Source organism: Asterias rubens, chromosome 1, assembly GCF_902459465.1.
Source record: "Asterias rubens chromosome 1, eAstRub1.3, whole genome shotgun sequence".
NCBI lineage: Eukaryota > Metazoa > Echinodermata > Asteroidea > Forcipulatida > Asteriidae > Asterias > Asterias rubens.
Window position 1 is genome coordinate 21,162,219 of NC_047062.1, and position 14,465 is coordinate 21,176,683.

A 14,465-nucleotide genomic window follows, 5' to 3' on the forward strand; every position below is an offset into this window, starting at 1 on the left:
AAGTATAAGTGTTTAAAATACACTTCCGGGACATGGACGTAAAATGACCTTTCCCTTATCTATTAATAGCATTATGCATGACGTCAACGACGTGGATGACGCATCGCTGGGGGTATCCTCAATATGAATAAGTAATAATAATGTTTACAAGGCCAGCTGATGATCGCTACCGCGCTAGATGCGGGTTCCAACGTGGAGTGATTGACGCTTCGGTCGTCAGCAAAGTATTACAAACCGGTAGTCCCGGTAACTTTACCCTGATTAGTTGTTGACAAAAGTGAAGGCTGGATTTGTCCACGTACCAAAAAAAAAAACCACCACAACTTGGTGGTATAAGAGGCGATCTCATCGAGCACATGGTTATTCATTTTTCCTCGATGGTTATTATTCCTACTACAGCAGAGAGCTCGCAATAAACGCTGATTTGGGACATTCAATTCTGCACACTTTGCTTAAGGAAGATAACTGCTTGGATAAAAACAATAAAATCTTATCTTATTTTCAAAAGAAAGAGAGACCTAAAGATGGGACTATGGTTCTCAAAGTTGACGAGTGCTTTCAGCGAGCTGGTTGGAGCTGGCGGACCTCCAAGCCGTATACTCATGCTGGGACTCGATGCTGCAGGTAAATAATGTAGTTACAATTTTCGGTCATTATTTATCAATATTTCAGAGCAACAGATCGTTTTCAATAATGGGAATGACAATCATTTTGTTTTGCCCTGACGTCAGAAAAATGAAAGAGACACACCACATACTTCAACATTTTTTACAACAATCTTTGTAAACTTTACTGACTTTACAAACAGTGCTTATTGTAGTGTTTTTGTATCAACCCGTGGACCGTCTGACATCGCACAAGCTTAAATTCTTCACCATTTAGCAATTTTTATTCCCGATTCGGCAGGAGCACAGGAGTTGATCAGAAGTATAACAAGCGATTCTGTCCGATAGTTTAATTTGATGATTTTCTTCTTCTTTTGTTTCACCATCAGGAAAGACCACAATTTTGTACAAGCTGAAGCTGAATGAAGTTGTGAGTAGCATCCCTACGATAGGTTTCAACGTAGAGACGGTTTCCCCAATGCCTGGACTTACCTTCACAGTGTGGGATGTAGGCGGTCAGCAGAAACTACGACAGCTGTGGAGGCACTACTATCAAGGCACCCAGGGTAAGGTGTTCTCTTTACTTTATGAACTCATCAGAATCATCGACTTTCGTGACAAGTTTCTTGAATGTGATGATTTGGTAGTACTCTCGGTCAGCTGCCCAGATCGTTCTGATATGATCCCTTTGTTTATAATTTGTCAAGATGGTCGGGGGTCGTCCATTCATGGATGTCAAGGTTATTCTGTTCTTTTTTGTAAATATAATTTATTTTTATCTTCTCCATTTTCTGAGGTTTTGTTGAATTTGTTGTGTCCCCCCCCCCCGTAGCGAGCAGACACTTTATTGTTTCTTCATGCAGAAAAACAACATTTTTTTTAAAACAGACACGCGAATGTTGAATACTGTACTTCATTCTTTTTCGTCTTTTGACACGATGTTTTCAATCCTTTCGTTTTAAATATTGTTCAACGAGTAACTTTGTATGATTCACCCTTTCCTTACTCTCAGGTCTGATATATGTAGTTGACAGCAGTGATAAGGCACGTTTATACGAATCGAGAGACGAACTATTCGGTATTCTCAAGAACCCCGAGATTACCTCCACAGTACCCGTAGTCGTCCTCGCCAACAAGCAAGACTTACCCGGTAATTCCACTCACTTATATACAATTCCCTAAATATAAATTGCATTCCTGAATTAAAGATTCGTTTTTCCAAATTCCAAATTATGTAGATGTTACTTGAACATCTATACTTTTGTTACGCATCACTCTTAAGCTAGGGGCATCTTCAGACTGGTGACGATTCTGAATTCTGTAACTCGCGATTATCAACAATCCAGATGAACTTATTTGATTAGTTGCGTTCTTCCTCCTTGGTCCAACCAGATCAATAACACCCTCAACATCAGTTTTAAAGCATACAACAGACACTTATAAGTTTGACTTTTAAAACGGACAGTTTGTTACTTTTGAGTGAACGTTTGATAAAAAGGGATGAACACAATATTTTGGACAGACACGTTTGTTCAAAGAATAGATTTTATAGACATAAGAGTAACAAACACGAATTTGTTGTAGGTCTTTTCTCTCAAACATGAGCATTCATGACGCACAAAAGATCTTGCAACATGATAAAGGCCGAGTTATAGTCGGTCGCGCGATGGTCGGGCGTCGGAAACCTTGACGCGCGATCATAAAAAGACACGGTTTTTAGGCCTCAGTCTTAGGATTGCGCGCAAGATTTCCGTCGCGCGACCATCGCGCGACCGACTATAAACCGGCATTTTGTAAACAGTTCAAAAATTACAACATTCTTCGTGCTGTCTTTACAATAAATGTATTTATTATGTTTTTTTTCACCACCAATCAGGTTCCCTTGGACCGTCTGACATTGCACAAGCTTTGAATCTTCATCATCTATCTGGACATCCCTGGCACATCCAAGGAACGTGTGCTCCAAACGGAGAAGGCATCTACGAAGCAGTTAACGTCTTAGGGAAGATGGTTCGAGAGTACAAGAAGCTGGGGTCGCGGTGAGGATGGAACCACGAACAGTTGTGAGAAGTATGAATTCATTATAATTGCGTTTATTAAAATGTTTGAACATCCAGAAACATGCAGGCCTAACAAAATGACAGACTCATGGTTTGAAGCATATTCCACAAAGATTTGTATGTATGCAAAGGAAATGTTGCCGGTCGATTTGTATACAAAGAGTGCCTTCATCATTTAAGAATCATTGGTGTAACGGACGGAGGGGGGGGGGTCTTGAAACCAATGGAGAATTTTGTATATATATACTTTGAAATGCACTTTGTGCAAATGTATGTTTGAAAACTTTCAAAATGTGTGACATAAAGTTAATTGTTGTAATGTACATGTATAATTGTGGGGCTAATTATCCCAAATCATTTTCAATTTACCCAGTAAGTTTTTCTTGTGGTTTAATATTTATTTTTGATGTATAAGTTGTGCCCGTTTGAAGGAATAATCTTGTGAATTTAAAAATTATTTATACTGTTGATTTGTGTACAGCGTATTGAGAAATTTATATTTTAATAATGTATACTGTTTGAAAACTATAAGAAAACATCTGTGGGCTCTGAACGCTTTTTATCCCTATCATTTTTAGAGAGACACATTATGAGTGTACATACACAGAAATAAAGGGATGGTACAAACATTTGCCGTACAACAGACATTAAAAAGAGACTCACCTTTAAGATATTCCCCACGATTATATTAATATTAACGAAATAAAATAATGTACATATTGTCTTACTTATAAATTGCATTGTGACTTTACAATACTTGATGGTCCCTAAATTTATACAAAATAATTTACTCCATCCTAACAAATTTATCGGAAAGGGGGGAAAAAGATTTTAGACTTTCCGAATAATAAAGCCTTGATGTCTTTCATAAAATTTAAGAAGTATTTTTAATTAGACCATTTTGTGTTGCAAGTGTTTGCACAAATTAGCTGAGTTGTGGTGAAATTAATAAATGTGTATATATTTTTAAAGAAGAAACATTCATTGTACCTCGGAAGTTATTTTGTTTTCCGTTCATAGTTTTTATTCATTAGACATTAGAATTAAAATGTTCGGTAGTTACTCATAATTATGAACATGTGTCCCTTCGAAATGATATTAAATTGCATCGGTCGTACAACAACAACTACAAAAGTTGATACAAAGATTTTTGGTAGCATAATTAACACTCTCTTAGAAAATGTAGAAAGAGATAACTGATTGACTGAATAATAAAAGGAAACAAAATAATACATTCTCTGAACACGCCTGGGTCAAAACTGACCAACGTTATGGGGCCCGTGGCATGACCTATTTCTTGGTCATGTTTTTTACGATCGAAATTTGCTCAAGTTTGATCCATTTCTGAGTTATCGACACAGATTTCGGGTCATATTGATCCAGAAAGGGGACAGGCCCCCACGGGATCCAGAATCAGGGAAAATTCTGAAGAGGGACTTTTCATGGTGTAAAGACTTACTGCAATTTTGTTTTTGTTTTAAATAAAATTGATGAATAAATAAAAAATAAGTTATCACTAATAAAAAATACTATAAAATTAACCATTTATATCTGAGAATTATTGTGCTACCCAAAACAAAAACTACCAAATCATAATCTTTGTTTAAAGGCAGTGGACACTATTGGTAATTACTCAAAATAATTATTAGCATAAAAACCTACTTGGTTACGATGAATGGGGAGCTGTTGATAGAATAAAACATTGTGAGAAACGGCTCCCTCTGCAGGTTTAGAATTTGAGGTCTCGAACTCAAGCATCAGAAAGCACACAACTTCGTGTGACAAGGGTGTTTTTTCTTTCATTATTATCTCGCAACTTCAACGACCGATTGAGCTCAAATTTTCACAGGTTTGTTATTTTATGCATATGTTGAGATACAGCAAGTGATAAGACTGGTCTTTGACAATTACCAATAGTGTCCAGTGTCTTTAAAACGAGTTTAATTAAGTTTTTGATTTAAAAGGGACGTGGCATGATTTGGAACCAAACGTGTTGAACGTGGAGGTAATGCATTGAAAAACACAGGAATAAAACAGAAATTGTGGCCAAGAAAGGAGCAGCCATATTTGTTTCTCTGATCAAAGACAATGTATAACCAGACTGAGGCTGAAATATAAAACAGTCTGGTATGAGCATCAATCGGTCTATCCATACTTGGTATTGCATTATGCATGTAGTGGTTCGGTAAGAATTATCATGATAACCTACACTCTAGGTTTTCAAACAAACATTTCAAAAATAATAGTTAACCATTATACGTGTAGTATTTTTAGCCTCCCTGTGATTGTGGCATGATGGTGATCGCCAACCGTCACAAGATATTGCCCACTCGGGGGCAATGTTTTCCCAGCGGTTGCCAAGTAAATTTTAAGCGCATTATAAGCTGATTGGTTCTTCTTCAGTCGCGTTATGAATAAATTACGAAGTGTATACTCCTCAGGTTCCACGTGTACTGAACCACATCATACGTCAAAGACGTAAACAAGGGGAACGTGTTTCATTATTTTTTGCATAAAAGATACACCTCATTTTAAAAAGTACTTCCTCATGGATACTACAAAAGAGGTTTCTTTACGTAGTCTAACCATACTCTCGCAAAAGAAACCACTTTTGTAGTACTAGTAGAATACTGGAGCATCAAACAGCAAATGTGATTTAAATCAATGTCACAATATTCAGCTTTATAAAAAGGGCTCCGTTTTTAGTTAAAAGTGTTATTTATTGAAAATACAGCCAATTATGGTCCATCGGATCGAGTCTTCCCATGTCTTTACTGTGTAGCGTTGTTTTCCTAGACCAATATAGGTCACGTGATCACATGTAGACATTGGTAGCACAATCGGTTTATTATGTTTACAAGGCCGGCTGATCGTGATGGAAGTTTCAATGTGGAGTGATTGACGCTTTGGTCATCAGCAAAAGTATTACAAACGGGGAGTCCCGGTAACTAAACCATGATTAGGTGTTGACAAAAGTGAAGACTGGATTCGCCCACGTACCAAAACACACACCACAACTTGGTGGTATAAAAGGCGATCTCATCGAGTGGGGGAAACAAGTAATTCTGCACACTTTTTGGTTAAGATAACTGCTTGGATAAAACAATAAAATCTTATATATTTTTTTCAAAAGAAAGTGAGTCCCGTATAGACCTAAAGATGGGACTATGGTCTTCAAAGTTGACGAGTGCGCTCAGCGAGCTGGCTTACGGTCCTTCCAGCCATATACTTATGCTGGGACTCGATGCTGCAGGTATGAATGTACTAGTTGTATGATTCAATCATTTTTTTCCCGATTATTTTATCAGTTTTTTAGAGCAACAGATCGTTTCCATGGGAAAGACACTAATTTTGTTTTGTCCTCAGAAAATAAAAGAGTCACAATGTACCCTGTGCCACTTAATCTACATATCAAGATTTTCCAATTTCATAAGGGTCAAAGCGGTGCTGTGAATTTTGTAAACTGTTAAAAAAACATTACAACAATCATCGTAAACTTTGCTGACTTCACAATGAGTGTATTACAAAAAAATTATGCGTTGTTTTTTTACCACAACCGCTTCCCAATTGGACCGTCTGAAATTGCAAAAAGTTTTAAATCATCACCATATCAATTTTTATTCCGTAGGAACACAATGCAGTGAGCATGCAGAAGTGTAAGAAACGACCCTATCCAAAAGTTTCAATTGACGATTTTCCCCCTTTTTTTCACCATCAGGAAAGACCACAATTTTGTACAAGCTGAAGCTGAATGAAGAAGTGAGAAGCACCCCTACGATAGGTTTCAACCGAGAAATGGTTTCCCCAATGCCTGGACTTACTTTCTCAGTGTGGGACGTAGGCGGTCAGCAGAAAGTACGGCAAATGTGGAGGGATTTATGCTATCAAGGCACCCAGGGTAAGGTCTCTTTACTTAACCCCCTCCCCCAACAAATGATTGGCAGACACATTTTAACGACAACCGGTTGGGCTTTTTAAATTTTAAACAAATGGTCCGAGGTCGTTAAAATTTATCACCTTTTTTGAGAATATAACGAAACATGAAAACGAAGGGGGCTAAAAGTTTGTTTCGAGTCCAGTGACTTCATGCAGTGAATGGGGGTCATAACTAAAAATCAAACAACAACAAAAAAAGGAAACTAATAATAAATGTAGGCCCACTTTCGTAACTTTTAAGTTGAACAATTGAACCCCCCCCCCCCCCACTCAAAAAAATAAAAATTGTTTTCCCTTCTTTTTGTTGATGATCTTCAGGTCTGATCTATGTAGTCGACAGCAGTGATAAGGCACGTTTATCCGAATCAAGAGACGAACTCTTCGGTATTCTCAATAACCCAGAGCTCCCCTCCACAGTACCCGTAGTCGTCCTCGCCAACAAGCAAGGCTTACCCAGTAAATGTACCCGCTTATTTATCCCATCCTCTAAAAGTTGGTTCCTACCTCCATGGTCCAACAGGATTATAGCTTTATATTTTCAACAAACAGTTTGAACGGATATACAATTGTTAGTTTCTTACTTTTTAGGGAATTATTAGGGGGGAAAAAAGAAAATAAGATTGACTCAATACTTGTTTACTTGTTGAAAGATAAGTTTGTTTAAAGAATATATATTTTATAGTTATAACAAATGCAAATTTATTGTGACTCTTTTCCCCCTCATAAACACGAGTGCCCAATTCATGATGCACAATAGTTGAATACTCTTCAATTCTCCCCCGATATTTTCCAATTTCATGAGGGTCGAAGCGATGCTGTGCATTTTGTAAACTGTTCAAAAATATTACAATCTTTGTAAACTTTGCTGTCTTTACACAATAAGTGTTCTTAATAATGGTTTGAGGTTTTTCCCCTTCACCAATCAGGTTCCCTTGGACCGTCTGACATTGCACAAGCTTTGAATCTTCATCATCTATCTGGACATCCCTGGCACATCCAAGGAACGTGTGCTCCAAACGGAGAAGGCATCTACGAAGCAGTTAACGTCTTAGGGAAGATGGTCGAAGAGTACATGTACGCAAGTTGGCGTTACAATCCAAACAAAAACTTATTTGGTAACGAGTAATGGGGAGAGGTTGATAGTATAAAACATTGTGAGAAACGGCTCCCTCTGAAGTAACATAGTTTTCGAGAAAGAAGTTATTTTCAACGAATTTGATTTTGAGACCTCCAGTTTAGAATTTGAGGTCTCGAAATCAAGCATCTGAAAGCACACAACTTCGTGTGACAAGGGTGTTTTTCTTTCATTATTATCTCGCAACTCAGACTACCAATTGAGCTCAAATTTTCACAGGTTTGTTATTTTATGCATATGTTGAGATACACCAAGTGAGAAGACTGGTCTTTGACAATTACCAATAGTGTCCAGTGTCTTTAAATTGTTCACTGAATACTTTAAAATGCTGGAGTTAACATATAAAATGCTGGACTCAACACTTTCAAAGTGTATTCACTCACCGAACTCATGCAAGTGTTGGATTCAACTCTATAGTTTTTAGACTGACGGTGAGGATGGAATCACGAACACTTGTGAGAAGTTTGAGTTCATATAATTAATTACGTTTCTCAGATCGTTTTGACATCCAGAAACAGCAGGAATCATAGAATTTCCAAATAAAGACTCGTGGGAGACATCCGTCTTTCGAAGTTTATACGCTCATGACCAAAAAGACTTTCGTGTGTGTAAGGAAATGTTTACAGTCAAACTATACGAAGAGTGCCTTCATCAATTCCACCAATACATATTTAGTTTTTTAAGAATTTGTGGTGAAATGCAGGGGGGGGGGGTATCTTAAACCCATGGAGTTTTTTGTACACATACTTGGAAATGTATTTTATGCAAATGTTAAATCTGAAAATGTTGTTGGATAGGGGCCCATGTTTATTTTGTACTTGCATGTATTGTAGCTCAAACGAACAGAATGTTTACATTCCTTTTTCCATCCATAAGCGAGCAAAGCTAATTCAAAATTTGTGACAGAAAGTATATGATTGTTATATTTATAATTAATGATTTGGGACTGAAAAACACTGGACACCTTTGGTAATTGTCAAAGACCAGTCTTCTCACTTGGTGTATCTCAACATGTTATGCACAAACTAATTAACAAACCTGTAACAATTTGAGCTCAACTCAATTGGTGGTCGAAGTTGTAAGATAATAGTCGAAGAAAAAACACCCTTGTCACACAAAGTTGCTTGATTTCGGGACCTCAAAATATAATTCTGAGAACTCGAAATCAAATTCGTGGAACTTCTTTCTCGAAAACTATGTTACTTCAGAGGGGGGGGGGGGGGGCGGCCGTTTCTCACAATGTTTTATACTATCAACAGCTTTCCATGGCTTGTTACCAAGAAAGTTTGTATTCTAACTATTATTATAATTATAGAGTAATTATACCAATAGTGTCCAGTGCCTTGAACAGTCCCCAAATCATTATAAATTTTACCCAGTGAGTTTTTCTTGTGGTTTAATATTTATTTTTGATGTCTGAAATGTGCCAGTTTGAAGGATTAATCTTGTGAATTTATGTTCACTGTTGATTTGTGTACAGCATTTTGCGAAATTTATATTTTAATAATATAATGTTTGAAAACTAAGAAAAAAATTGTTGGCTCTGAACGTTTTTATCCCTAATTTTTTTTTAGAGAGACAGGTTATGGAGTGTACAGACACAGAAATAAAGGGATGGTACAAATGAAACCTTACACAAGCTGCATACACAGACATTAAAAAGAGACTCACCTTTAAGATATTGACCACGTTTATATTAATATTAACTATCATGTTTTCCCTCATCCAAAACAAAATATAACAAAACTGAGGCTGGAATAATGTCAAACAAACATTTAAAAAATAATTAACAACCACGTGTACTTTGTTGTTGCCTCCCAGTGATTTCTTGGCATGGTGGTGGAACCAACGTGGAAGTATTGAGATCAATAATATTAACAAAACAAAGGCTTTGTATAATAAATTAGCATAATCATCAACCGTGACAAGATATTGCCCATTCGGGGGCAATGTTTTCCCAGTGGTTGCCAAGTAAATTTTAAACGTATAAGCTGATTGGTTCTTCTTCAGTCGCGTTATGAATAAATTACGAAGTGTTTACTCCTCAAGTTCCACGTGTACTGAACCACATCATTTGTCAAAGACGTAAACAAGAGGGACGTGTACCATTATATTTTGCATATAAGATACACCAACACAATATCGGCTCATTTTTAAAGCAACCACTCATGGTGTTGGACACCTGTTATAATTTTAAGGAGTGTTGTATTTAGGAATTTAGAGCCTTCTTCGACCCATAATACAAAATGGGGTTATTTTTGTCAAGACTGTCGGGTGCTTTTCAGAGTTTTGTGTCGGGTGGAGCTCCCTGCCGAATCTTACTGCTTGGACTTGATGCAGCTGGTAAGTTTGAATAAAAGTATACAGGCCAAAATATCTCAACGGTGTCATGAATAATTTTTCGTTCCATGAAATTGTAATTTTATTGCAATAATATTTCGAGTATGAGGATCTTTTTCTACCATGTCGATGGAAGTAGGCCCTACAACGTATGGGGTCAATCACACAGCTTGCTCATTCTTTGAAACGTTAGGGCTGACGCAAGCTATTTCAATTCGATTCAAATCAATTAATTAAATTCCACGTCAATATCCCCGAATGGAATTGAATTTCGGCCTTTTACCATATACCGTGCAGTATACCATACAAGCCACAATACTTCTCTACCTATAAAAGTATAAAAGCTGAAAATACATATACAAGATTGCTTTTCCAAAATGATTTTACAATTGCTAAAGTTCAAAATAGAACCCAAAGTAAAAGGAGCATAGTTCACGGAGCTCTGTATAATATTCACAATTCCATCGATCACCTAAAAAAACAAAACACTCGATCTCTCAATTAATTCTTTCTTCAGGAAAGACGACTATTTTGTACAAGTTAAAGCTGAACGAGACCGTAACGACAATCCCGACCATCGGATTCAACGTAGAGACGGTGACTCCGGCACCGGGGGTGACTCTGACGGTTTGGGACGTGGGTGGACAGGAGAAGATACGAGCACTCTGGCAACACTACTTCAGGGGCACTGAAGGTAAGCTTCTTTTTGATATAATGGTCAAAGAGAAGTATTTTCACTTGGTGTATCCCAATATAATATGCATGAAATAAAAACCTGTAAAAAGGTGGACTTAATTGGTCTTCAAACTTGCAAGAGAATAATGAAAGAAAAACACTCTTTTTGCACCAAATTGTGTGCTTGCCCAGATGCCTCAAAAGGCTTCAGGCCTGGAGTATTCCTCAAAAGGCTTCAGGCCTGGAGTATTTTATCATATTGAGTGAGAAATTACCTCTTTCTCAAAAACTATATATGCTTCTTCAGAGGGAGCCGTTTTTTACAATGTTTTATACTTTCAACAGCTCTCCGTTACTCGTTACCAAGTAAGTTTTTATGATATCAAATTGTTTTGAGTAATTGCTGACCGACTCGCTCATATATTATCCCTCTGTAAATGCTTTTCATAATATGTGAGTTGTTTGAGATTATACTTTAAAATAACTTTCAAAATAACCCCACTTATAGTTTACCCCATGATTTGAACATTCTAGAACAATGTTTGGTAAGCACGACAAATTCATGCTTAATATAAAATTAACCACAACTTCTGTATGCACTATTTTCAGGTGTTGTGTATGCTGTAGACAGTGCCGATCATTGCCGAGTGGCCGAAGCAAGGGAAGAGCTTTTCCGAGTGCTGAAAGGTGACAACATGTTCAGGGGAGTACCCGTTGTCATCATGGCCAACAAGCAAGACTTACCAAGTAAGAATTCATGAGCTGTGGTTTTGTGGGGATCACAGACGAAAACTGTCATTTTGTGGCTATATTATTCAATCAAATTCACTGATAATCTGATGGAATCCAAGTCCACTTCTATTTCATAAGATGTTAATTAGATCAGGATCAGCGGTTACTTTCTCGAATCTGTACAATTATTTCAAATTTTGATTGAAATGTTTGGGTCAAATCGGCCAGAAATCGGATAAAGCATCTTGGCCGAACTTCATTTGGCAGAAAGTACTGCTAATTTGTGTGTACATTGATAGGCAAAATGTGGGCCGCACCACTCGATACAGAGTAAATTTTATGGAATGCTAGCTGGTAACCTTTTTCCTGTGTTTAGTTGGTTTTGTGCTTACAGGCCTGATGAAATATGGGTCCTGTGCGCACAACATATTGTAATTATGATGACTTGATTATGATTGATAAATTATGTTAAAAAAATAGGCTGTACACCATTTTGATGCTTGGAGAAATACAAAATTGTTTGTGTTTCCAGCCTGATCAGATTATTGTCATCATCATAATAATCTTTTTTTTAATATTATTATTCTCTTTCATCTCATTTTAGATGCAATGAACCCATCTAAACTTTCTGATGCTCTACAGCTGCGCAATCTACCTCGAAATAATCCCTGGCACATCCAAGGGACATGCGCCACCAACGGCGACGGGATACTCGAAGCAATCACCGCTCTTGGCAAGATGGTGAAACAGTTCAGGAAAGAGCAACCACGCTATTAATTAAGTCTCACAAACGTAACTAACTTGAATATAGGACACAACACTTGCTCTGTTTAATGGCTTAAAAACAAAAACATTTTAAGCAAGGGGGAGGGTCATTTCTCTCCTGTGGAGAGCTAAAAAAGAGAAGAGAGATATTACAGAGACAAAACAAACACATTTTTACTACCAAGTCATTCCTTAAAATTAAAAACGTATGTATTATTTATTTGTTTTAATTCATCGGACATAATACGGAAGCGTATTGCCGCCCCATGAATAATTTTTTAATACCGTATCATGTACATACACGATACCTTATCACGTACGTACATGATAAATCCAAACTTATCATGTATGTACTCGATAACTTATTGTGTACGTACTCGATAACTTATCATATGTATATGATAAATCCAAACTTATCGTGTACGTATATGATAACTTATCATATACGTACATGATAAATCCAAACTTATCGTGTACGTACACAATAACTTATCGTGTACGTACATAATAAGTTTGGTAAAGTTGTTCGGGTCAAGACAAAGGTTTTAGGAAATACAATTATGCAAATAATGGTTATCCTGCACAGTGAATGATTGTGAATGACATAAAGTTCATCGAATATTATTATTATTATTAATATTTTATTGTCACTTGCAAAAATATAAAATTACAGTGAAATGCGTCTTGGTTTTGTGTGTCTTAAAATATGGTATATAAAAATACACACTCAAAATTTACCATTTTATACAAAAATACATCGAAAATAAAAATGTTGAACTGAAACACTCCCTATGCATATGGCTGCCTGTAGTGTTTGACCTAGCAGAAGTTTTGATTGCATAAAACAACAATCCCTAGGAGGTTTTATAATATTTCATTTCTTTATATGCAACGAATCTATTAATTTTAACCTTGAAAAGTATGTATAATTTATTTTAGTAGAGTATTTTTGTAGATTATTGTTTTAAAATGGTATTAATTTCAAACTAGCTGTGTTTAAATAGTCCTGGGCCACAGTGTGTGATTCAAGTAAATGCGTTTTACAGATTTTGTTGAATGTATTCATGTCATTCATAGATCCACCAGATAGCTAATTGTTTTTATTTGTATGAGGTAATAAAAGAACATGTAAATGTACTGAACACAATTACCAAGCGTTTAAATCGGAACTGCTCATTTTTTTAATAGAGCGATGAGTAAAGTTACAGTGCAAAGGAAAGTGTGGGGTTGTTACCTCTAAAGACAACAAGGATGACTGGTGGGAACAAATCAAGGGGTGTGGTCTTGGTGATGATCAATATTGGGAGTGGTGATGGTGGTGAATGGTCACCAGGGTGATAAGTTTGGAATATTTATACTTTTAGTTTATTGAGTACGTACACGTTAACTTATCGTGTACGTACACAATGAAAAATATATTTATTTTATTCAAAGGGGCGGCAATATCGTACTTTTTGGAAACAGTTTTACATTTTCCCGGTGCGTAAAATCATGATTTATTCCACATGAGCTCCCAAAGAAAGATCACTTTAATCTTTGTTGGTTTCTTTGGTTTGGATGAAGCAAGGACCGTAGAATACCATAGACCGCAGCGCGCATGGCGAACAAATTAAAACAAACACAATGCCTATTGGTTAATGACTAAGTTTCAAAAGTGACCCATACAAATATAAACATGAAGCCAAGTGGGGATGCACAATACGGATCTACTCCGTTGTTATTTCGATGTTTTTCATTACTGGCAAGATTTGATCATTCCTGTACTTCCTGTATCACATCATTACTTTCCGCTCTGAGGTAAAGTGAACATGATTATTGAAAACAGCCCCAAGGTTGAATCATACGTATCGCCTTACGCTTTGTAGGTATCACATTAATATGAGGCCACCCAACTTGTACGAAATGACGACACCGTTACAGTTTTTGGTCAAACCATGTGGTCTAAGAAAAAGAGGAAGGAAAATAACCAAGTAACCTTTGTTTACAAATAGAGTGACCTTGTTCATTCCAGAGCATTTCCCGACAGGCGAGAATACTATACATTGTCAGGGAATTATTGTGTAATAATTTCCACAATATTTCACGAGGTATTATACACAAGTTTTGAGATGTGCCCTCTTCTTCATATCGTTAATAAAATCAGACAGTGGAATCCATATAAGATGTTATGTTTTTTGTTCGCTTGACTCTGTACAAATCGAAGCCCAGCTCTTTGGC

The 14,465-nt window shown here is 36.7% G+C and overlaps 1 protein-coding gene across 1 annotated transcript; it reads left to right on the forward strand.

Annotated features, from left to right (window-relative positions):
• Positions 1–495: 495 nt before the first annotated feature.
• Positions 496–14,369, forward strand: LOC117299631. Its single transcript, XM_033783183.1, has 12 exons — positions 496–624; positions 995–1,171; positions 1,618–1,755; positions 2,482–2,644; positions 5,803–5,918; positions 6,384–6,563; positions 6,920–7,057; positions 7,528–7,683; positions 9,975–10,079; positions 10,594–10,770; positions 11,361–11,498; positions 12,088–14,369. Exons 1-12 carry the CDS (start codon positions 525–527, stop codon positions 12,258–12,260), a joined length of 1,761 nt encoding a protein of 586 aa, XP_033639074.1. The 5' UTR covers positions 496–524; the 3' UTR covers positions 12,261–14,369.
• Positions 14,370–14,465: the final 96 nt, after the last annotated feature.

Excerpts from the sequence above, each read along its gene's own strand:
- LOC117299631 (XM_033783183.1), top strand. The coding sequence starts at position 525 with ATGGGACTATGGTTCTCAAAGTTGACGAGTGCTTTCAGCGAGCTGGTT. Across the intron at positions 10,080-10,593 it reads GCTTGGACTTGATGCAGCTG|GAAAGACGACTATTTTGTAC; the intron begins GTAAGTTTGAAT and ends TTCTTTCTTCAG. Across the intron at positions 10,771-11,360 it reads CTACTTCAGGGGCACTGAAG|GTGTTGTGTATGCTGTAGAC; the intron begins GTAAGCTTCTTT and ends CACTATTTTCAG.